Genomic DNA, 25,142 nt, shown 5'->3' with positions numbered 1-25,142 from the left:
CCCCAAAGCATTTTCCTGAGATGTTGCTTTATAACAAATAATTTGAAAAATAATCAGATTTAAATTGTCATGTCAGCCAATTTTAAAGACCAAGTTGTTGTTGTCCTGGTGAAACCTCCAAACATTTGGTATCTGTGTAAAGCCCTGAATGTGCTCTATAAAGGACATCCTGACTCAAAACTGTGACGTGTATGATGTCACAGAAACTCACTAAAATATAACGTCCACTACAGTGGACAAAAGTCTATTACTGGGTCCCATATGTATATTTAATCGTAATTTTAAACGTAGTAACCCCGAACTTAAAACGGTAAGTGTTGTTCTTTAAGCCGTGAGAAAAAAAAACCTAGCATATTAGGGTAAACTGTAACCGCCAAAACGCTATACTTTTCCTTATTATTGACCGTTAACGTTACATTGTGCCAAACTCCGTACATTGTGCGTGATCCGGGGTTGCGACTCAACCTAGTGAACTACCTACTTGGATATCGCGCCTATGTTCAACCACGCTATATGCTTTTAACGCGGCAGGGTTGCAAGAAGTCGCCTAGGTAGGCAGCAAACTAGGTTTTGAGCCACAGCTAAACCCGCCCAGTATTTGACATGAACTGTGCCAGTATGCGTTCCAGCTTTAGATCCTCTGTGTGACGCACGTCAAACATGTTGTCTTCTGCGCTAGTAAAAGCTGATCGTATCGCAGCTAATATAGGTAGAAAATACGCGCCATTTCAGGAATTAATAGTGCGAACCCTTAAGTCTCAAACAGGTGACGTAGACCTGCAGAGCGCAACAGTGGTGACGGGAAAATGGAAAACCATAGACGATCTACCGGGACCCAGTCTGGCTACAACTGCGTACTGGCTCTTCGTTAAAGGATACGCTGATAAAAGTCATGCAATGCAGGTAAAACAATTATTATTTTTAAATGCAAACCCTTTAAGCATTTTGTTTCGAATTGGCAGTAGTTAATGTGAACTAAATTTGGGGGTGTTTGGGTGTCTATGATATGAACATATATGAAACAATAGGCTACAAAGCAAAATGTTGAGACATTGATAAACATTTGTGCATGTCAGGAACTAATGACTCAAGGAATAATTTCGTTACGTTAACAACTCATTAACAACAGTTCTTTGCAGACCTGTCCACACGATAGATAAAACAATTCTTTAGTTTATTCGTGTTACATATTGTTCTATATTGTCAGAAATGTTTGACTTTAGAGACTCAGGAAATCCTGATGCTGACATAAGCCTATAATGTGAAGACATAATGGAAAGCCCTTTTAACGTATTCTTCCTTAAAACAAACTGTGACACGTATGGCTATTTATATTTGGCCACTAAGTAGCCTAATCTAAAAGTGAGCAGTTACTTCGCCATGTAGGCTACTTAATAATTTAATGGGCTGCCTTCTGTGCAAGAAATCACCTGTTAACATTGCTGGGTAGTAGTAACTGGTATATGTGATCTGCATTACGTAATCTGATTTTAATTAGGTTTAAGATTTTAAGAAGGCCTACTTGTGTGATGATGAGTATTTAAAAATGTAACAATCTAATAAGTTTTTTTTTTAATAATTAGATATTTACTTCATATTCACAAAATGCCAACAAATTAGTCAGGATTTGTTAAATCGTTTATTAAATTAATTAAAAAAAAGTATACTACAAACAAATATCTATTACTTTAGTCTAAGCAAATCAGGAATTGTAACCATTTGAACAGTTAAGTACAGGTATATACATATAAGGCATAAACAAAAGTACTTTCTAGTATTTTCTAGATCAGAGTAACATTTTATTAAATAGTAAGCACTATTGAAATAGGGTCTAGTTGCAAATAAATAAGTACTACTATAGTCTGGATCACTTACTTGGAATTTAAAAAGATGGTAGTAACATAAAATGAGTTTTAGGGAATGGAAGTTAAAACAGCTTGCCATAAAGATGACATTTTATATGTCAGATGTCTGGGCACATTTAATAGTCAAACAAACAATTAGTCAAACAAAAGTGCACTGTACAGAGTTACTGTATCTCGTTTTCTGAATTCCATGGCATGGAAAAAATGTTCCTCCTACCAGATACAAATCATTGAAATGGTTTCAGAGAAACCACTTATCTCTGTGTGGCAGCCAATGTAAACAGCAAAAATAATCTGAGTGCGGCCCATAGGATTTAGAAATGTGAAATTATTTTTGAATTTGGTGCTATAATGAACTTTCTATAATGAGAAAAGACAGAAAGTGTATTTTTGTCTCATGGGGATGAAAGACAACAATTCCTAGAATGCTTTACTGCCATGTGAGGCCACTCCCAGAGCCAGAGCCACTGCTACTGAAAATCAGTTAGAGAACAAACAATACAATTAAAAACTGAATGTGCTTGTTCAATATAATGTGATTTAGCCGCCGAGGGAGTGTCACAGCTCAAACGCTGCAGGAGTCAGATAGTCATGAATGAGCTCTCGTGATGAGAGCTGAGGTAGGCCTAATCGCGACTGCGCTCGCGGCATATACATTCACAGCGCATGTTCAGTCTGGCGCGTTTTCAGTTCATGCCTTTGGAAGCTTAACTTTTAATAGGAATTAATTTGGAAGTTAAACCCGATAATTTGAATATATACCAGGGTTTCTACTGATAGAAAGCCATATACTAATCACTGAAGTAACCCTTTAAAGAGCATATGCGCCCCATGCAAAAATGCAAAATAACTCAGCTTTTTTCAGCCTGTATTGGGCATTAGTAATGAATGTGTTCATATTGTGAATTTAATCAACTTAAAATAAACTTTAATAAACAGTAAATTAACGTGTCTAATAAAATTATTCATGAAACATATAAATATCAGGATGTTAATATGTAAACCATATGTTTACTTTATTGACTGACAAAAACGGAAAAAACTATACCAGTCAAAGCTCAGCGTTATGAAGAGACAGGGCAAGATAAAAACAGAGAAAAAAATAATAAGTAATGATAAACTGCCAAAATCTTCTGGGTATGCATGTTTGCAAGCTATTAGTTAATAGCGCAATTTGGACCCTAAACTAAATAGTGTTACAATTTTTTTCTTCAGGCCTACCCTCACTGGGGGCTGAGCCCCCCTAAAATGAAAATCCTAGAAACGCCCCTGGTCCTAAGTGCACCTGTGCCATGCACTTAGATCGTTAAAATAGGGCCCAATGTCTTGTGTTTAGAAAAAAAAATTAGGATGATTTTTATTTTTTTATATCATGATGACTGAATTTTCGTTTTGGGTGAACCCTTTAAAGGTAAAGTAGCAAAGAAAAGGCTAAAATAAATGTAATTTTTAAAATGTTTTCAGACATTCCCCTTGCCTGCTATTGGTTGACACAATGATCCACACACCATGGATAGAGCTATTGTTACTATGTGAGGCTGTTTTGTGTGTGTGTGAAATCTTCCTATTAATGACGCACTTACTAACTGTCCTGACACAGTAAACCAGTGGTTCTCAACCTTTTTGACTATAAGGCACTCCATTGTATACAATATTTGGCCTGACACTCCTAGTTTCTGTATATTAAATTTCAGGGATCCAGAATTGTTTGTCAGTTTATTAATTTAAAATATTTTTTGTTAAATGTATAGCCTATTCATTATTAAAATTCCCTTGCAGTTTAAATAAATAAATAATTTACAGGACTTTTCCAGGTGTATGAATTATACTTTTTAAATGAGCTCATATAACAGGTTTTTTTTCAACACCAGAAGAAACTTTTATTTGAAGAAAAAAAATTATAATAATGATATGCCTCACACAGTATTTATTTAACCTTTGATTACTTCAGGAGGATTGCCCCTGTATTATCTATAGCTAAATATCTAAATGTGTATGATAAATAATTGACAATTTACAAACACATTTTATAATGCAGGTGGAGCACAAGCGCCTGTATGGTCCAATCTGGCGCTCACGCTTTGGGCCGTTTGATGTTGTAAATGTGGCGACGGCAGAACTGATTGCTCAGGTGATCCGACAGGAGGGCCGGTACCCAGTGCGTACTGATTTGCCTCACTGGAAGGAATACAGAGACATGAGAGGACAAGCATATGGAATTCATGTAGAGTAAGTACATTTTTTTCATGGAATACAGATGGAGAATGGAGCTTTTGAGATTAAAAAAATGAAAAAACACCATGCACCACATTGTCCAAGCTACACAATACTTCTATCTCTGTGTGCCAAATAGTACAAAATACAATGAACAAACCGTTCAAAGCACTATTGTGTACTGTATCAAATGATTCAATGAAAAGATCTGACCCAAAACAATGACTCTCATGAAGAGTGGATCTCAAGATTAACAAAATAAAATTAGTTTTTTTTCCTTGCAAAAAGCTCTTTTATGGCTTTTGAAATGTTTTGTCATTCCTACATTAAATGGAAACAAATGGCCAGAATACTCTTAAAAAATTCACCTTTTCTGTTCCATGAAAGTAGATCATAAGAGTTTGGAATGACAATAATAGTAAACTATGAGAAAAATAAGTTTGATTTTTGGGGGTGAACTACACTACCATTTAAAAGTTTTATTTCAAATTAATGTTGTTGTTCTTAACTTTTCTATCAAAGAATCCTGAAGAGAGAAAAAATCACAATTTTAATCAGTTTCCACAAAAATATTAAAGGAAAGGAAACTTATTTTTACTCTCTACTATTTTTACTTAGCCTAGAAATCTAGACGCACCCTAGCGGCAGCAAATCTAATTTGCTGTGAGTGTCGTCTAGCAACTCTCAATTTACTTGTCGGGCCAATCACATTGTGTATAGATTCGGTGGGCGGGGCTTAATATAATGATGGCCGAGTTGCGCGTGCTTCTACTAAACACAGAAGCTGGTGAACGGCGGTCTTTCAAATCAGCTTTGACCGTGACTCTGGAAGACTTGGAGTTAAGCTTTTCTCTGAGAAAAGAACAAAGAACGGCACTGAAGTCATTCTTAAGAAGGGAAGATGTGTTCGGAGTTTTGCCGACCGGATATGTCGAAATTTTAATCTATCAACAAGCTCTGCTTCACCTTCGTTGCTCTGGTTGGTTGTAGCGATATCCAATTGTGTGCACGCCATGCAGAGGCAGTTTGAAAGACAACCGTTTATCGTGCCCCTCGGTTTCCAGACCAAACATCTTGATGTGGGTCTGGCTTGTCAGGCTAATTTTTAAATTTTTTCAAGTATATACTTTATCAATGTTTTCCTTGGGAAAACGTCTACTTCACTGCATTCCAAATCATAATATATAATGTCATACTTTTTACTGCACTACATTTCATAAATAAAAGTTGTTGTTTTCTTACCTTCAATACCTAATTACATTAAAAGTGAAGTACTTTTAAAAAAAAACTTTGTACTCAAGTAAATAATGACCACATTTACAATACCACATTTTTAATGAAAGTATTAAATTATATTCAATATGAAATGTATTGCAGTAAATAGTAGGCGCTCTGTAATATTATTGCGCCACTGCACCCATGCTGCAGCAGCAAAGTTCTTTGATCGTTACATAGGAATGAGAGCGTATAGTTCCTAGCCATATCGGTCTAGAAAATAGCAACTTTTAATTTTCCGTCAGTCTTACTACACATTGTAACTACAGAAGAGTCAAGTTTTAAATAGGAAAAATACTGAAACTTTTGGTAATTTGAACGAGATGCTAACAGTCTTATCAGATTCAATGAATTATGATAAAAGTGCTACTGCCAGATTCAAAAACGGTAAAACTCAACTTTTTAACTCTAGGGGAGTTGGAAAATGAGCCTATTTTCAAGACAAGTGAAGCAGCACAATTGTTTTCAACACTGATAATAAAAAATATTTATTGGGCAGCAATTCAGCATGATTTCTGAAGGATCATGTGACACTGAAGACTAGAGTAATGATGCTCAAAATTCAGCTTTGCATCACAGGATTTAAAATATATCGAAACAGTTCATTTACATTGTAATAAAATTTCACAACATTTTGACTGTATTTTTGATCCAATAAAAGCAGCTTTTGTGAGACTTCTTTCAAAAACATTTTTAAAATGTTGCCAACCCCTAACTTCTGAATGACGGCATATTCCTAAAGGTGTTAGGAATTCCTAAATTCGGTTTATATTTAAAGGTGTCATGAACTGGCTTTAAAAAAAATTATACTGTTGTCTGAGGTCAACTAATGACATTTGTGTGTTATTTACATTCAAAAACATAATACATAATTCATAAAACATAATTAAAAAAGTAATAGGCTATTTTCCACACTGGTTTTGAGGCTCTCTCCTGAAGGCTGGGTTTTGATGGGCGTGACGCACTGGAGACTTGGAAGTAAACGCCAACGGCTAGGATCTGATAAAATTTGCACATTTAATGAGCTTCAGCTCCCCTGTCAGTTCACATGATGGAGGGATTGTTTTGAAAGTGGCATTTTTTATTTTATTTTTTTATTACTTGGCCCGCCTGATTGGTGTATGTAAGCGTGAACCACACACACATGTGCGCTCACGTCCAGATCAAGACAAAAGAATATTATTTAATTATTTGAGATTTACCGGCCTGCTGACGGGCATATACGTTTTAGTAGCCCGTCTGGAAAACACACAGCCCTGGGACTACTATTACATATAAAAAAATAAATTTTACTCACATAAGTGTGTTGCACATTCTTGTCAGATTCAATATAGAAGGCATCATTGTGGTTAAATCTCAAAATGTCTGCAAATCCAGCTCGACCAGAGACTTGTTTACTAATGATTCCGCAGTTAAATAAAGCGATAGCAAAAACGCGTACATGTCTTCCCCATGTCAGCTGGAACTTCATTAAAAATTAATGTATCACACATTCCTAATATTAGGATCTGAAGGAAGCTTATGCAGTGACTGTTCTTCCACAATATCTTGCTATCTTCGTTGGCATGTTTATTACTGCTGGCTAGCGCGATCCAAACAGCTCCATGAGTCATGGGTGGGGCTACTGAATTAGACGTGCTTATTATTCTGTAGAGGTGTGTTTCATCACTTGACGACGTCAAGATGCGGCATACAATCGTTTTCTGGGCCTGGTGTCTATAAAAGCTTTTCTTTGACTGACAAGGAAGTTCTCAGCTCTGAAACTTACAGGATAATCTTATATTACTATGACCTTTTATATATCAAAAGCTCAAGGGGAAGTTGATCTCTCAATTCAACACCTTTTTAAAAATAACTTTTTTGTATGTATTTCAGCACAGGTCCTGAGTGGTATCGCATTCGTAGTGCTCTGAACCCTAAGATGCTTAAACTGAAGGAAGTAACAGCATATTCACCCATAATTCACGAGGTTGTGTCCGATCTCCTTCAGCGTGTGGAACTCCTGCGTCTGCGCAGTGAAGACCAGGTCACTGTCAATGACCTCGCCTCTGAGCTCTACAAATTTGGCTTTGAGGGTTTGTATGGATGTAAATTCTTCATAATCTCCTGCAGCTATTCACAGTGACATATGAGCAAACAGCAGCATAGTTTTTTGTCTTTCTCACTGTTCAGGAATTTCCTCAATCCTGTTCGAAACAAGATTAGGCTGTTTACAGGAGGAAATCCCCACAGAAACTCTGCGGTTTATATCTGCCGTTAATGACATGTTGGCACTCTCGGAGACAGTTCTTTTTTTCCCTCGCTGGACCCGTCACATCTTTCCGTTCTGGAAACGGTTTGTCCAGGCTTGGGATGACTTGTATGACGTAGGTATGCAAAAGTTCAATGTCTGCCTTAGGGATGGACAATATACAGTGTATATAAAAAGTCTACACACCTGTTAACACACCAGCTGTTTTTTGTGAAAAATGGACCAAAGATAAATCGTATCATCGTATTTCCATGTTTAATGGAAAAAATACAACCTATGCAATGCAACTGAAAAATTTGGATATACTTTCAAAAACTGATAAAATGTATCTTTTGTTTAATTTTTCACCTACACAAAATCTAGCTGTTTTTAACAGGGGTGTGTAGATTTTTACATTTAGATTAGATTGCAGTTATCTAACTAGTCATTTAAAATTTCAATCATAAAGTTGCGATGCCTAGCATTTAAAACTATACATTTTATTTAAGTGTTTTTTATTATATTTTATTATGTATATTTAATATTGGTTATTTATTAGCCAAAACTCCATTCAACCATCCAATAATATTTTATACATTGTTGTGATGATACAATAATATTTTTAACAGACACAGCTTGGTCATTGGTCGACCTAAATTATCTAATTTTGTACTTAAATATGACAGTTGATTGGTTGATTTGTAACCTATTATACCTTTCTATCAAAGTTATCTGACATTATGGAGTTGAAGTTCTTGTCATATTTTATTACCATTTTCTAAACTATAGCAAATGAACTGTGATAATGTGAGAATGCGCCAGCTTGCCCAGAACAACAAGTCCACCCATCTCTTAGGATGCCCGTAATCCACCTCCAACACTGATCTGTAACAGAATACTGCGCACATACAAAGATAGACGGTCTATCCAAGGTTGGAGCTGATTAAGCTCCAGTTCTAACCAGAATGTTCCTTAAAACACACTGATAACATGTGCTTTCTCTTAGTGAGAGTATATACAGTAGTACAGGCAATATTATTCATCTTGACTCTTTAGTGTTTCGGTAAAAGGAATTAAATTAAATTAAATTAAATTAAATTAAATTAAATTAAATTAAATTAAATTAAATTAAATTAAATTAAATTAAATTAAATTAAATTAAATTAAATTAAATTAAATTAAATTAAATTAAATTAAATTAAAGACAAATCCATATGTCATATCTGGAAGCCGGTCTAAGTGACAAACACTGTTTCTGCACTTCTGGCATGTTAAGGGTGTGTGATACATCTAAAATCCAAACCTTGTTGCTATCAAGTGTTTTTATATAAACAGTTGTTTTTATATATACATATACATACATATACATACGTATGTATATGTATGTATACGTATTTACGTGTGTGTGTGTGTATTAGTACTGTAGTTACTGTCGTTTTGTACAGTGAGGAAAATAAGTAGTTGAACACCCTGCTATTTTGCAAGTTCTTCCACTTAGAAATCATGGATGGGTCTGAAATTGTCATCGTAGGTGCATGTCCACTGTGAGACATAATCTAAAAAAAAAATGCAGAAATCACAATGTATGATTTTTTACACTATTTATTTGTATGATACAGCTGTAGACAAGTATTTGAACACCTGGGAAATTCAATGTTAATATTTGGTACAGTAGCCTTTGTTTGCAATTACAGAGGTCAAACGTTTCCTGTAGTTTTTCACCAGGTTTGCACACACTGCAGGAGGGATTTTGGCCCACTCCTCCACACAGATCTTCTCTAGATCAGTCAGGTTTCTGGCCTGTCGCTTAGAAACACAGAGTTTGAGCTCCCTCCAAAGACTCTCTCTTGGGTTTAGGTCTGGAGCCCGGCTAGGCCACGCCAGAACCTTGATATGCCTCTTACAGAGCCACTCCTTGGTTTTCCTGGCTGTGTGCTTCGGGTCAGTGTCATATTGGAAAACCCAGTTTTGAACCTATCTTAAATGCTCTAATTGAGGGAAGGACGTTGTTCCCCAAAATCTTGCAATACAAGGCCCGGTCATCCTCTCCTTAATACAGTGCAGTCACCCTGTCCCATGTGCAGAAAAACACCCCCAAGGCATGATGCTACCATGCTTCACAGAAGGGCTGGTGTTCTTGGGATGGTACTCATCATTCTTCTTCCTCCAAAAACGTTTAGTGGAATTATGACCAAAAAGTTCTATTTGGGTCTCATCTGACCACATGACTTTCTCCCATGACTCCTCTGAATCATACAAATGGTCATTGGCAAACTTAAGACGGGCCTGGACATGTGCTGGTTTAAGCAGGGGAACCTTCCGTGCCATGCATGATTTCAAACCATGACAGCTCAGTGTATTACCAACAGTAACCTTGGAAACTGTGGTCCCAGCTCTTTTCAGGTCATTGACCAGCTCCCCCCGTGTAGTTCGGGGCTGATTTCTCACCTTTCTTAGGATCATTGAGACCCCACGAGGTGAGATCTTGCATGCAGCCCCAGTCTGAGGGAGAATGACAGTCATGTTTAGCTTCTTCCATTTTCTAATGATTGCTCCAACAGTGGACCTTTTTTCACCAAGCTGCTTGGCAATTTCCCCATTGCCCTTTCCAGCCTTGTGGAGATATACAATTTTGTCTCTAGTGTCTTTGGACAGCTCTTTGGTCTTGGCCATGTTAGTAGTTGGATTCTTACTGATTGTATGAGGTGGACAGGTGTCTTTATGCAGCTAACGACCTCAAACAGGTGCATCTAATTTAGGATAATAAATGGAGTGGAGGTGGACATTTTAAAGGCAGACTAACAGGACTTTGAGGGTCAGAATTCTAGCTGATAGACAGGTGTTCGAATACTTATTTACAGCTGTATTATACAAATAAATAGTTTTAAAAAAATCATATATTGTGATTTCTGGATTTTTTTTGATTATGTCTCACAGTGGACATGCACCTACGATGACAATTTCAGACTCCTCCATAATTTCCAAGTGGGAGAACTTGCAAGATAGCAGGTTGTTCAAATACTTATTTTCCTCAATGTATGTATATATTTTTCCATTTTCTATGCAACCCCTATTATGAGTTGCTGGACATAAATCAGATTTTGAAACAACAGCATAACTGACTACCCTTTTTGTCTGTGTCTGTTGTACTTTTGTCCAGCCCGACATCTGATTGATAAGAAGGTGAAGGAGATACATGATCAGCTTGAGCGTGGAGAGGAAGTGGAGGGCATGTATCTCACCTACCTGTTGTCCAGCAATAAACTCAGCTTAGGAGAAGTGTACATCAGCCTCACTGAACTTCTGCTGGGAGGCGTGGATACAGTAAGAACATGTTTGTTTTCATCTGGAACCAGAAAGGAGAGGAATTACATTAAACAAGATGATTTGCTATTAGTCATACGTTTTTTTCAGAAGAGAATTTATTATTTAGCATTTAATTACGTTACAGTAACAATGTCCTGCACAACTGGTTCAGTTGTTGTGTTAAGTGAGTGTATATGTTCCTGAAAGAAAGGAACAAGAGACAAACATATAGGCACAAACTTACATGAAACTTAAAGAGGTCATGAACTGGGTTTAAAAAAAGATGTTATACTGTTGTCTGAGGTCAACATATAACGTTCACATGGTTTTTACATTAAAAATAGTTATACACTATTTTCTATCCTGGTTTTTATGGGTGTGCCAAATTGAAGACTTGGAAGTAAAAAGCCACTGCTCTTACTGGACATGGGGAATTTCTTTGAAAACGGCCAATGTGGAAACAAACTGATTCAACCACAGAGCTCACAAAATGTTTTTTTTTCAAACAATGATTTCTCTCTCATCCACCCACTTGGAATGCTATTTTGTATTACTTGGCCCGCCCGATTGGTGGATATAACTACGAACCACGCATGACTAATACACATCACACACACACACACACACACACACACACACACACACACACACACACACACGTACACATTATCAGTAGCGAGAGAGCTATTCTAACCGCATTCCTAAAATTGGAATCTGAAGGAAGCTTGTGCAGCAACTGTTCTTTCATAGCCAGGCACTGCACACTATTTTGCAATCTTCCACAACATGTTTATTGCTTATCAGCTAGATCCGGTTTAGTACCATGTAGGCCTGTGTTATTTATGTTACATGTCATGCGTGAATCGGTAGGTGGGGCTACAGAATTAAGCCCTATACACACCGGGATAAGTATTATCTATTCTATGGACCTCTGTGATTTAGAAATTACTCCCCCACATCTGAATTTTGCATGGCACGGGAGAAGCAAAGCCTGTGATTTACTTGAATTTAATGACTCCTGGATATGATGTCAAGACTTGTATGTTTTTTTCATTATAGATAAAGCTTTATGAAATCATAAACAGTCATATGTATCAATATCTTTTTGATTGTTTTATAGTAATAACAATAATTTAGTTCCATTAGGGAACAGACACTACAATTAAAAACTGAACTGAGCACAGACCAGCTGCAGGAGTCAGATTTCATTCATCACGAGTGAGAAGCTGACAACATACGGCGGAAGATTCAGTTTCAAAGCTAAATGTAAAAGCGCCCATTGATATTAATTTTAAACACCCCATTCAAGCAATTTGCTCCCAAATTGGTTCTCACAATAAAGTGAAAGTATAATCCGTGCAGCCGCACGGGAATTCATAACGATACGCATTATGAAAACAGCCTCCATTCTTCGTGGAAGATAAAGATAGAAATGCGCACAGGAAACAAAGGGAATTTTTACTTTACAAATTACAGACATGGCTGAGTCACACAGGATTAAGATCACAGACATTCTCTGCAATTATTACAAATCACCAGAGATGCCCAGATAATACTAATCCCATGCAAATAGGGCTTTAGGCGTTGTTCTTCTTCTTCTGTTGAGGTGGCGTTTCGCTGCTCTCTGACGTCACAGGGAAGCAAATTCGCAGATCTCAGATGTGTTTGATGAGCTAGCTGCCAACAAAAGTTTTTCTTTGACTAACAAGGAAGTTTTCAGCTTTAGTTTTCAGGGCATATTACAATTACCTTTTATATATCAAAAGCTCAAGGGAAAGGTAATTTCCCAATTCATCACCCCTATAATGATTCCAGAAGTTCAACATTAGTGCACCCCTAGGCGATACTTCCCTTGCAAGTACACATCAGCATACTTTAACAAAGAGTGCTTATTATGGAAATAATTTAAGATAAAGTTCTTTTTTGTATGCAATGATCTAAACTTTAGAGTGTTGTTTCAATGTTATTAACATTTTAAAATTTCACATTTAAAGAAATGTAGTATTTGACCATGTCTGACATGTATTCAAATGTAAAACCTACAAATAAGTAAGCAGTTATGATCTGCAATACTTTAAGCAACTAGACTATTATTTATTAAAGAGCCATACAGGCACTTTGTGGGTAATGCCATTATAAATGAAATGTATTATTTTTCCGGACACAAAATAACTGATTTGCTTCTTTGCATTAGAAATTCTCTATTTTATCCTTAATAATATAAATATTAGAAGAAAAATATGTGGTCATTATTGGATCATAGTTATTGCACAAATAGTATTTAGTACCAAAAGATCCCCTCAAAATATCTAATAAATATTACTAAACTAAAATATAGTTTATTTAATAACATTTATTTAATTGAAAAATAGTTAATATAAAGTCAATTGTATATTTTGAATCAACTGACCCCACTCCTGCCCTAAACCTACCCATTTCTAAACACAATAAAACATGTAACAGGGAAATTAAAGTACAGTAACAATGTATTTATCTCAATCTAAATCTAATTTATTTATAAAGCCCTTCTAAAAATAACAACGTTAGCCAAAGTGCTATACATTGGCAACCCACAAAATAATTTACATAACACACATGAAAACTATTTAAGGTAACCACATCAAAACTTGAACTTAATAACAAGAAGTTAGTTCTGGTTACCATAACCTTTGCTGTCCCTCTGATGTACTCATTCCTGATCCCATCCATCCTCGTCACTCCCAAAGAGAACCTCAACATCTTCAGCTCTGCTACCTCTAGCTCTTCCTCCTGTCTTTTCCTCAGTGCAACTGTCTCCAAACCATACAACATCGCTGGTCTCACTACTGTCCTGTACACCTTTCCTTTCATTCTTGCTGGTACACTTTTATCACACAACAGACCTGACACTTTTCTCCACCCATTCCAACCTGCCTGCACACGCTTCTTCACCTCTTTTCCACACTCCCCATTGCTCTGGACTGTTGACCCTAAGTACTTAAAATCCTGCACCTTCTTTACCTCTTCTCCCTGTAACCTCACTGTTCCACTTGTTTCTCTCTCATTCACACAAGTGTATTCTGTCTTGCTGCGACTAACCTTCATTCCTCTTCTCTCCAGAGCAAACCTCCACCTCTCTAGACTTTCCTCCACCTGCTCCCTGCTCTCACTACAGATAACAATGTCATCTGCAAACATCATAGTCCATGGAGATTCCTGTCTGACCTCATCTGTCAGCCTGTCCATCACACTGCAAACAAGAAGGGGCTCAGAGGCGATCCTTGATGCAGTCCCACCTTCACCGTGAAGTCCTCTGTCTCACCTACGGCACACCTTACCACCTTATGCGTTCTCTAAATCTACAAAGACACAGTGCAGCTCTTTCTGACCCTCTATACTTCTCCATTAACAATCTCAATGCAAATAATGCATCTGTAGTTCTTTGTCTCTCTTGGCATGAAACCATACTGCTGCTCACAAATGTCCACTTCTCCCCTTAGCCTTGCTTCCACTACTCTTTCCCACAACTTCATTGTATGGCTCATCAGCTTAATACCCCTGTAGTTTCCACAACTCTGCATTTCTCCCTTCTCCCAACTCTGCAAATCTCCCTTCGTCTTAAAAATCGGCACCAAAACACTTCTCCTCCATTCCTCAGGCATCCTCTCACCCTCTAAAACCTCGTTGAACGACCTAGTTAAAAACTCTACCGCCATCTCTCTTAGACACTTCCATATCTCCACTGGTATGTCATCAGGACCAACTGCCTTTCCTCTCTTCATCCTCTTCAAAGCTCTCCTAACTTCACCCTTGCTAATACTTTCTACTTCCTGGTCAACAATATCTGCCTCTACAACTCTTCTCTCCCTGTCATTTTTCTCATTCATCAGTTCCTCAAAGTACTTTTTCCATCTTTCCCTCACCCTCCTGTCACCTGTTCATTCACCTGTTCAACATTTCTATCTCTAGCTTTAATCACTCTAACCTGCTGCACATCCTTTCCATCTCTAGCCCTCTGCCTTGCCAACTGTCACCTGCTCATTCACCTGTTAAAATATTTCCATCTCTATCTTTAATCACTCTAGTCTAACCTGCTGCACATCCTTTCCATCTCTATCCCTCTGCCTTGCCAACTGATACACATCCCTCTCACCTTCCTTACTATCTAACCTTGCATACATGTACATTGCATTGCTGCCTCTTCTGAAAGTACATGTTCACCACAGCCATCTCCATACTTTTCAGAATACTTCCTCGTCCCCACTATTCTCTTCCCCAACATGTCCATTCAAATCTGCCCCTATCACTACCCTCTCACCTCTGGGAACAGTCTGCATCACTTCCTCCAACTCACTCCAGAATCTGTCTCTCATCTTGCTTAAATCCTACTTGTGGAGCATAGGCACTAACAACATTCAACATCACACCTTCAATATCCAGCTTCAGACTCATCAACCTATCTGACACTCTCTTTACCTCCAGAACATTCTTCACAAACTCCTCCTTCAGGATCACTCCAATTCCATTTTTCTTCGTGTCCACACAATTATAATACAGTTTAAACCCTGCTCCTTTATGTAATTTAAATGATAATATCTGCAAATAAAGTTCTTAAAAATATACTGTTAAGAAATAAGTACACTACTACAATAAGGTGGTTTGTCTGAGAAAGGAAAGCCCTGAATGATTAAGGTCCACCTGACCAGACTCAGATTGCTTAGTGGTATTCAAGCATTTGCAAACACAAACTTCACTTTTAGGACCTATCTTTCTAGATACTTTTAATCAGTTGCGGTCAAGGTGAGCTCACACAGGTGACCTTGCTGAGTAACCACTAGTGTAATTCATCACATTAACATGAACCTGTTCCACTAAAGTTTTACAACCAGAACGTGTTGACCATCCTGCCCATCCCTAACTGATACAATAATGACCTTTAACATGCTGTACTATGTTCATAATCTCTGTGTCAAGGTCTGTCAAGGCTACTCTTTATCACATTTCCAGAGCAATCAGAAAAATGTTGTCCCACTTTTAGCAACAGACAGGTTAACCCACTTTCTAGCATTCTTTGCTGAATTCTTGACTCACAGATGAGGATTTAGGTATGTTTACATGACTGATGTTCTATAAATAGAAGCTTTTTGTCCTTTTGTGTTTTTTTTTGCACACAGACGACAGCTTTGACAAAATGATCTCCTTTCAAAACGGATTAAAAACGCTGTATTATGCATGCCAGGCCAGACCAGTAGTTGGTGATCTCACTTTGAGAGAATTTTAAAAGAAAAATGCATGCCTACACTGTAAAAAATAAAAACGGAAAATGTACTGGTAATTTTCTGCCAGTACATTATCTAGTAATTTTACGAAAGTTTATGTTAACCCCTAAAACTAATGCAACGTGTAATTCAAAATACAGGTAAAGCACCTGTAAAAAAAACAATTCAGAAAATTCCTTCATTTTTATACAGTACATTGTGCACTATTTTTGCAGACTGAACTTGTGATAGGCATTCACAAGATATGTTTTTGTAGTTTACACAGAGACTATAACGGTATAGTTTTCAAAAACTTGCACTTTGAAATACATTTACAAAAGTTTGCAATTTAAGGCCCTCAAAATTATGTTTTTGTGCAAATTAACTCCCAAAATGGATAACATAAATTCAGTTTTTAGTTGAAAACGGTATATTGTAAAGAGCACTAGCCCCTCCCCCTCAACCTCAGGGCATAATTAACTTTGCTAATCAGATGTCTTTATCATAACATCAGCTGAGCTCTATGAATACTTTATTTGATAAGATATTTGAAGCCTTTTTTCTTTGTCCTTGACAGACGTCTAACACACTATCATGGACCTTGTACCACCTTGCACGTGACGCAGAGGCACAGAACCGCCTCTATAAGGAGATCACATCTGTTTGTCCTAATAAAGAGCAGCCGAACGCAGAACACCTGACCAGGATGCCCTACATGAAGGCTGTCATCAAAGAAACTCTCAGGTGGGGGAAATACGCAATAGGCCAACCCCAAACACTTTTATTAGGAAACAGTAATTTATTGTTCATGCATATTCATAGGGGTGTTTGCTCTACACAGTTTATGCTGTGCACAACAATCACAATAACTGAAGAACGCCTTTGCTCAGCTCTTATTTAAGCAGTCCAACTAACATCATTAATCTCGGCAGTGATTAATCACAGAGACTTCTTCTGGAGAAACAATGAACTAGCAATGATCTTGGATATCATTAGGCTATAATAAAATGTCTTTTTTTTGTGTAAGAGCAGAGGGTCTGTTTTTGCTTCTGATATATTGCTTGTTCAGATATTCATGCAACAAAAATATTTTGGGCCATGAAACTTTTGTAAAAATTATCAAATATGCTAGTGGTGGCTGGCAACTTTTTTCAAAAGTTCTGCTAGAGAAAGAATTAACAGCCCGTATCCAAATTTACAGCACTGAAATACAGCCCTAAAGCAGTTGGATAGCAGAGCTGGAATGAGAATTGCGTTTCCACTTTGGTACAAGGAATGTTTATCTGGGAAAGATGCCTTCTAGAGAGATTTCTAGAAGAATTCTGTCCTGGATTGGTTATGGTATGTAGCTGCAGTTGTAAGCATATGATTTTAAAAGTGTCGTTAAAAATAGTGATATGTTATCGTTGCACTTGAATCTATAATATAAAGGTAAAATGCACTATATTGCCATAAGTTTTGGGATGTCTGCCTTTTGTTAGGGGTTTACTGTTTATGAACCAAGACCAGTAGTGAAAAATGAAGACCAAGAGTCAGGAGTGCAATTAATTAAAGAAACATTTACTAAAGAATAGTTTGCAGTTTTTTCTCAGAAGCCAGTTCATAGGCCACGCTCCCTCTCTGCCCATATTCTCCCAACAGTTACACTGTTTTCAAGGTCTATTTACATCATTACTGCAAGGGGGATGATTCTGATTGGCTCAGAGAAAATGCACAGTCATGGTAAATGTCCACAGTCCACACATTGTCAGTTAATCACCTTTCACCCCAGAATCAGGTCGGTGTAACCTTCCAGGTCTGGAGCAGGCGTCAGCCTTCCCAGAACAACAAGTCCACCCATCTCTTAGGATGCCCGTAATCCACCTCCAACACTGATCTGTAACAGAATACTGCGCACATACAAAGATACACAGTCTATCCAAGGTTAGAGCTGATTAAGCTCCAGTTCTAACCAGAAAGTTCCCTAAAACACACTGATAACGTGCTTTCTCTCAGTGAGAGTACATACAATGGTATAGGCAACATTATTCATCTTGACTCTTTAGTGTTTCAGTAAAAGGAAATATAAAATGTAATAAATTAAATGAAAGACAAAATCAGATTTCATGCTAGGGGTGTGTGATACCTCCAAAATCCAAACACACAACACCTTGTTGCTTTCAAGTGTTTAACGACACATCACACATCTCTAGGCCAAACCCTCAGTCACCACTCAAATACCAAATACACACTTTAGAAAAGATAAAGGAAGAACAAACAATCAGTGATTCTTTTGATTAAGTAAAACCATAACTGGAAAGAATAAGAAAAAATCATTAGAATAATATAGGAGGTTAAATATTAATTAAGGCATTGATTATGAATTTAATTAGGATATTTACAGGTATATTGAAGCGGCAGTGGACTCCAGAATCCAATCTTTCACTTTACATGCACAAGAAATGTAATGACATCCCATTCTTATTGCGTAGGGTTTAATATGAAGTTTTAGATATTTCAACTTCAAAGGCTTTCAACAAGGTTTAGGAGTGTGTTTATGGGAATATTTGACCATTCTTCTAGAAGCACATTTGTGAGGTCAGGCACTGATGAACTGGCTTGCAGTCTTTGCTCTAATTCATCCCAAAGATGTTCTGTCGGGTTGAGGTCAGGACTGTGCAGGCTGGCTAATCTTCCCCACACAAAAATCACTCATCCATTGCTGCATTCCAGTTAGTTTTTATTATGCCCTGCCTTCACTCGCTAACTTCCCTCCAATGTGCGTCATTGCTTACGTTTCATAAGTGCCCACTACTGGCCGAACCTTTGCAGTGGACTGAACTGGAACGTCCTAAGCCCTTGATCACTTGGAATCCACTATGGAGTGATTTTTTTTCTTCTTGTACGAAATTGTTTAATGCAGCATTATATATGTATATAGGTGTGTTTGGGTTGTTTTAAATGCTTTTAAAAATAATTACAGTTGTCATGAACTGGCACGTGTCTGAGTCTACCGTGCTAAAGGTATGCTCTGTTAGACACGCACACATAAGCAAAACGGTCTATAACAATGCATTACTATTACATATAAAAACACGTTTTACTCACATAAGTGTGTTGCACCGTTCCTGTCGGATTAAAATCCAGCATCGACCGGAGATTTGTTTACAAACGTTTCCTGCAGTGAAATTAAGTGAATATGCCTTCCCCACATGAGCTGGAACTTCATTAAAAATAAAGTTCAACCACTCATTCTTAATATTAGGATCCAAAGTAAGCTTTTGCAGCGACTGTGTTCTTTAACAACCAGGAATAGCGCGATATCTTGCTATCTTCCTCGGCATGTTTATTGTTGTTGGCTAGCTAGCACTCCATGAGTCGGTGGGCGAGGCTACTGGATTAGACGTGCTGTAGAGGTGTGTTTCATAGCGCTATTACGTAAGAATGAAGCACAAGATCGTTTGCGGGGCCTGGTGTCTATAAAAGCTTTTCTTTGACTAACAAGGAAGTTTTCAGCTCTGAAACTTAGAGGATATTCTTATATTACCATGACCTTTTATATATCAAAAGCTCAAGGAAAAGTTGATTTCTCAATTCATCACCCCTTTAAAATATCATAGAGTTGTTTTTTGTGGCGGGGTAAATTAAACGCAATATGCGGTGATGTCACAATCGTGTTGCATTTTGGTATATGAAGCTGCCTAAAGTGTACATATGAAGTCTCTGTCAAAATAGAGGGAGCAAGGGTCTGTCCATATAAACTTCACTTGTCTACTTCACGAAGTGGAACGCACTTCAAAATGGCGGCGGGGATTCCCCCGAGGGGAAATGCTTTGGGAAGTTTGCAAGTGCTTGTCTAATAGTGGAGTGGAATGAAGCACACGACTTAATGGAACTTGATATGTGCACTGGTGCGCAGTCTTGTTGGAACAGGAAGGGGCCATCTCCAAACTTTTGCCACAAAGGTGGGAGCATGAAATAGTCCAAAAATGACTTCCACTTTTTTTTATTATCATACCATTAACAGTTGACTGTGGGATATATAGTAGTGAGGAAAGGAATTATTGCACGTGATATGAGGCAACCTATCACGGTACCACACTTGAATTCACTGAGCTCCTGAGAGTGACGCATTCTTTCACAAATGTTTGTAGAAGCTTCTGCATAGGTACTTGATTGTATACACCTTTGGCCATGGAAGTGATTTAAAGGCCTGTCCTAATACTTTTGGCAATATAGTGTATATGATATCACCATTTAATTTAAAGTTTATGAAGCCCCGGACGTATACAGCGTAGGAAACTGACACAGAAGAGAAGAAATTGCACAGTCTACCTGTAAATGTGCTGCTAACACTTTTCCGGTTGCACTGAAATGTTCAGTGACCATGTTAAAAATAAACTTTAATTATAGGATACTAAGTTACATATTTAATTTCTCACAATATGATGCATTTTTATCATAGAATGTATCCTGTTGTCCCTGGTAATGGACGTCTGACAGTGGATTCGGAAGTAATTGTGGATAATTATTGGTTCCCTAAAAAGGTACTTGCACATACGCACACAGCCCAAAATATTCAATCTCTCATTAAATATCTCCATCTAGTTAACAATCTAATAACTCCAGTCTTTGTGTGTTTTTTCCCTCTTTCTCCTCACAGACACAGTTCCATCTCTGTCATTACGCTGTTAGTCACGATGAGAATAATTTCCCTGATCCGGAGCATTTTGTTCCAGACCGCTGGCTGAGGGGCAGCCCGTCTCGCTCTCAGCATCACCCCTACAGTTCAGTCCCGTTTGGGGTTGGTGTGCGAGCCTGTGTTGGGAAGAGGGTAGCTGAGCTGGAGATGTACTTTGCTTTGTGTAGAGTAAGTATGACACTTTCACATTATCTCCAGTGTCAATTTCACGCCCATTAGTCAAAATATTATTTTAGAGCAAGAACAATTTTGCTATGTAGGGCTGGGATGAAAATATCAATTCATTATCAATTAACTTCACATTAGTGCGTCTGGTATCCAATAATCGCAATAAGCTTTCTGTTTGATTACTTTTCATCTCAAGTTTTAAACAATGTCACATAACGTTTATCTCAGGAAAAAATTCAATGTTTAAGCATTTTAGCTTGAGCAAAAAACCCTGTTACATTTACTATCATGAAATGTTTATAACACTCACGGTTTAAATGTTTATAACAAACTGGAGTACCTTCAAACTTTTCACTTAATATCTTATTTTAAGTTGGATTTAATCTTCAGTCTCCGCATACTAGGGCTGGACGATTAATTGGAAAGTAATTGAAACCAAAATTCAGAACCTTCCTATGTTGGTAATTTCGGTTTTTAAAGGGTTAGTTCACCCAAAAATGGATTATTAATTAATAAAAAATTAATAAAAATTAATTACTCACCCTCATGTCATTGGACACCCGTAAGATCTTCGTTCATCTTCAGAACACAAATGAAGATATTTTTGTCAAAAGCTGATGGCTGAGAAAGGCTTCAGAAAGGCCTCCATTGGGATTCAGTACATTCCCACTGACCCACTCACAAGACCCATAAAGGCGCTAAACACATCGATACAAAGTCCATCTCACTACAGTGGCTGTACAATAATTTTACGAAGCGACGAAAATAGTTTTTATGCGCACTAACATCAAAATAACGACTTTATCCACCAAGTTATTGACGTGAACTTGACGCATGCGCGAGAATTTGACGCAGCTCCACCGTTCGAATCATAGCGAATACATGACCCGGAAGAGGAGGAGCGCCGCTATAGCGTGAGTTCACGTCCGAGACCTACACGGAAGACAATAACTTGACGGATAAAGTCATTATTTAGATTTTTTTTGCACACAAAAACTATTCTCATCGCTTGGTAAAATTATTGTACAGCCTTTAAGGCTTGCCAGTTTGAACATTCAAGCAATTTTACACCATCGGGTCTGTAACATCATATTGAACTAATGTGCTGACACACAAACACTCATAGGCTGCGTTTACACTGCAGGTCTTGATGCGCATTTCCGATTTGGTGACTGATTTTTGTTGTTGTGATTATCATCTTTTAAAAAGCAACCCATTATCCGATATTTACATTTACACTGTACACTGGCGAAACAGCCCAAGATGTTCTTAACCGGAAAATGAAGTAAAACGGCGCGATATGCAATGGACGCAGACAAAATGATTATTCAATGTTTTGCTTTCTGCTCTTTTCCACACATCTTTAAAGGTCAGCAAAACATTTCTCTTGTAAGGCGGAGAAAGAAAGAGGAGAGCTCTTGATCGCAGTTAAGTGTCCACATGAGTTGACGTCAGTCGCCTCTGTCACTTTTTCAATGACGTACAACTTCCCTTTACTGGGGAATAACCGATTTGACCGCTTATGGCAGATGCAAATGCACGTATCCAATTTATATCGGGTTTATTACTACATATGATTGAGGCCTGAATCCATTTTTTTCCTGCTTACACGTTCACATCCGATCTGTGCCACATGAGAGGAAAAAATGGGAATTGGGTCAGTTGAATCATGCAGTGTAAATGGGGCCTCAGACAGTAGATCATGTGCGCAGAGAGGCACAGAAACTCTTTGTCAACTCTGTCCTGCTGTGATTCATCACTAAAGTAGCTTAGAAACTCATAAGTTATAGCATATATTGTTTTACTTTTAAAATAATTACATATATCGCACCGCTTCAGACGGTATGATTAATTCACACACGCAATCTCTCTTTCATTAATGCATCATATAAATGTACTATCACGGTGCTGATTTATTTAGAAAAAAAAAACCCTACCTTTAATTGTCAAGCATATTTACAGTACTTTGCATGTGAACTATAACAGCAATTTTAAAAAAATGATTGTAATTGAGGTAAAGTGTTCAATTAATTGAGGATTTTAGGTCATATCTACCTCATATATCTACATTCGGTCCATTCTTGCCTAATTTAACCCTGGACCCTTTTCCCCCACAGCTGATGCAACATTACGAGGTCAGAACAAAGGAGGGGTCCCCATCGGTGCAGCCCAAAACCCGAACGCTGCTCATTCCCTCCAAACCCATTAACCTGCAGTTCATCCCTCGAGCTTGAACACCAGCCATCTCCTATGAATCTCTTTTTCTAATCAAAATGAGTACTCCTAATTCAAATCATTTTGCCTTAAATGCCCGATGGTCTCTACCCACAAACCTGTTTCTGTGAAATGCTGTGTGTGGTAATCTAGGGTAGAAGGTTGAAGTAGGCACGCATTCAAAATAAATATCAACTGAGCTAAAAAACAAGATATTTACAGCTGAGATATTTGCATCGTCTGTCAGAAATCTTGGAGTAACCTTCGTTGACCAGCTGAACTTTAAAGAGCACAATTCAAAGATGGACTGTCATGCAGGTTTGTGCTGCACAACATCAGGAAGATCAGGCCTTTTTTCTGTTCCAGGCCCTGGTCATTTTTTGGCTAGATTACTGCAATGCTCTTCTGGCTGAACTTCCATCATGTGCAGTCAAACCTCTACAAATGATTCAGAATGCTGCGGCACATCTCGTCTTCAGTGAGCCCAAGAGGGCCCACGTCACAACTCTCTTCATCTCTCTGAACTGGCTACCACTTGTTGCTTGAATCAAGTTCAAGGTGTTGATGCCTGCTTACAGATCCACAACTGCCTCAGCACCCTCCTACTTCCACTCACTCCTACGAGTCCACATTCCTTCCAGAAGCCTTCATCCTGAATGCAGAATCCTTGACAACCTTCAAAAGGCGGCTGAAAACCAATATCTTCCGTGAGCACTTAAAAAAAGAATAAAGATTTGTTTTGAGTTTAATTTAAAGGGGATATATTATGCCCCTTTTCCCAAGATATATTATATCTATAAAAGTAATATAATTATCTGGTGTCCTCAGAATGTGCCTGTAAAGTTTCAGCTCAAAATACCCCCTTGATAATTTATTACAGCGCCATTTTTGTGTGTCCCTTTAAATGCAAATGAGCTGCTGCTCCCCACCCCCCTTTCCAGAAGTTCAGGTCTTTAACCTAGCTTCTGATACAATGTCAACAACAAAACAGAGAGAAAATTTTTAACTGAAATGTAAAATAATATAAACTAATTCAAGATAATAAAAACGCATAGTTTCGCAGTGATACTAATAACACTGAATAGACCAAATGTAGATAAGTGCAATTTTAGTGTCTCGGTTACACTAATAATGCATCTAGTACAGTAATTCTAGTCCAGCATGTGGGCCGGGTGGGTCTGTTGCTCAAGAGTTCATATCCGCTTCTGAAGCCACTGGGGTGAGTGCAAAACTCTTGAGCAACCGAATGACATGATTTATGTCACGTATCTGTAGTACATTACATTTTACATGTGCAAGCTTGTGTTGTAAAGCATGTATTCCTTCTGAAGTGTACTAGACTTTGACATTCTCAAGGTCAGACACTTTATTATTATACTTTTTTTTAACAGGAGGGGGAAATACAATGATAATACCATTGTTCAATAAGGGCTTGAGAGGTTTTTTTAAACCATATTTAAAAATAAAATATCAATATTTTATTATTGTGTGTAACCTGTAATATAAATATTACAGCAAATAAAAGCAAGTGATACATAATCTTTAGAGCATTTTTATATGCTCATTTTAAAAAGCTTTTTCTGTCATCCCCATACACTGCTTGCTAAAAAATAAATAATAATTGAAATAAATGGCTTTGTTAAAACTGAATTATTTTTTTTACTTAATATCATTTACATTCTAAAGCATTCAAATATTTCTGCTCCCTCATGGTCATTTTATTTACTACAGGTGATTTGTACGCTTATACATTTATGCAAATAAGTACGGAGTATTAACTAACATGTCACTTATTATATAATTAGGTTTATGGTTTTGTTCAGGGTTAGTTGTTTGTAATTATGCATTTAATGTTATTACCTACTACAGTAATTATTCTACATAAGGTGTAATGGACATAGTGTAAATAAAGCATCCGTAAAAAAAAAAAAAAAACCTGTAAAAATTTGTTC

General features: G+C 37.5%; 1 protein-coding gene across 1 annotated transcript; it reads left to right on the top strand.

Moving 5' to 3' along the window:
• The first annotated feature begins 511 nt into the window (after positions 1–511).
• cyp27a2 (cytochrome P450 family 27 subfamily A member 2) lies at positions 512–24,840 on the top strand. The gene is made up of 9 exons (XM_067459076.1): positions 512–903; positions 3,904–4,094; positions 7,230–7,429; positions 7,527–7,724; positions 10,745–10,908; positions 16,705–16,871; positions 20,572–20,653; positions 20,770–20,976; positions 23,094–24,840. Exons 1-9 carry the CDS (start codon positions 661–663, stop codon positions 23,208–23,210), a joined length of 1,569 nt encoding a protein of 522 aa, XP_067315177.1. The 5' UTR covers positions 512–660; the 3' UTR covers positions 23,211–24,840.
• Positions 24,841–25,142: the final 302 nt, after the last annotated feature.

This window comes from Pseudorasbora parva, chromosome 12 (assembly GCF_024679245.1).
Source record: "Pseudorasbora parva isolate DD20220531a chromosome 12, ASM2467924v1, whole genome shotgun sequence".
Classification (NCBI taxonomy): domain Eukaryota; kingdom Metazoa; phylum Chordata; class Actinopteri; order Cypriniformes; family Gobionidae; genus Pseudorasbora; species Pseudorasbora parva.
The sequence above is the reverse complement of the archived record's forward strand: the minus strand, read 5'-3'. Positions and strand labels throughout refer to the sequence as shown.

Coding starts and splice junctions, on each gene's coding strand:
- cyp27a2 (XM_067459076.1), top strand. CDS start 661: ATGTTGTCTTCTGCGCTAGTAAAAGCTGATCGTATCGCAGCTAATATA. Junction 7,725..10,744: donor GGATGACTTGTATGACGTAG/GTATGCAAAAGT, acceptor ACTTTTGTCCAG/CCCGACATCTGATTGATAAG. Junction 20,977..23,093: donor TGTACTTTGCTTTGTGTAGA/GTAAGTATGACA, acceptor TTTCCCCCACAG/CTGATGCAACATTACGAGGT.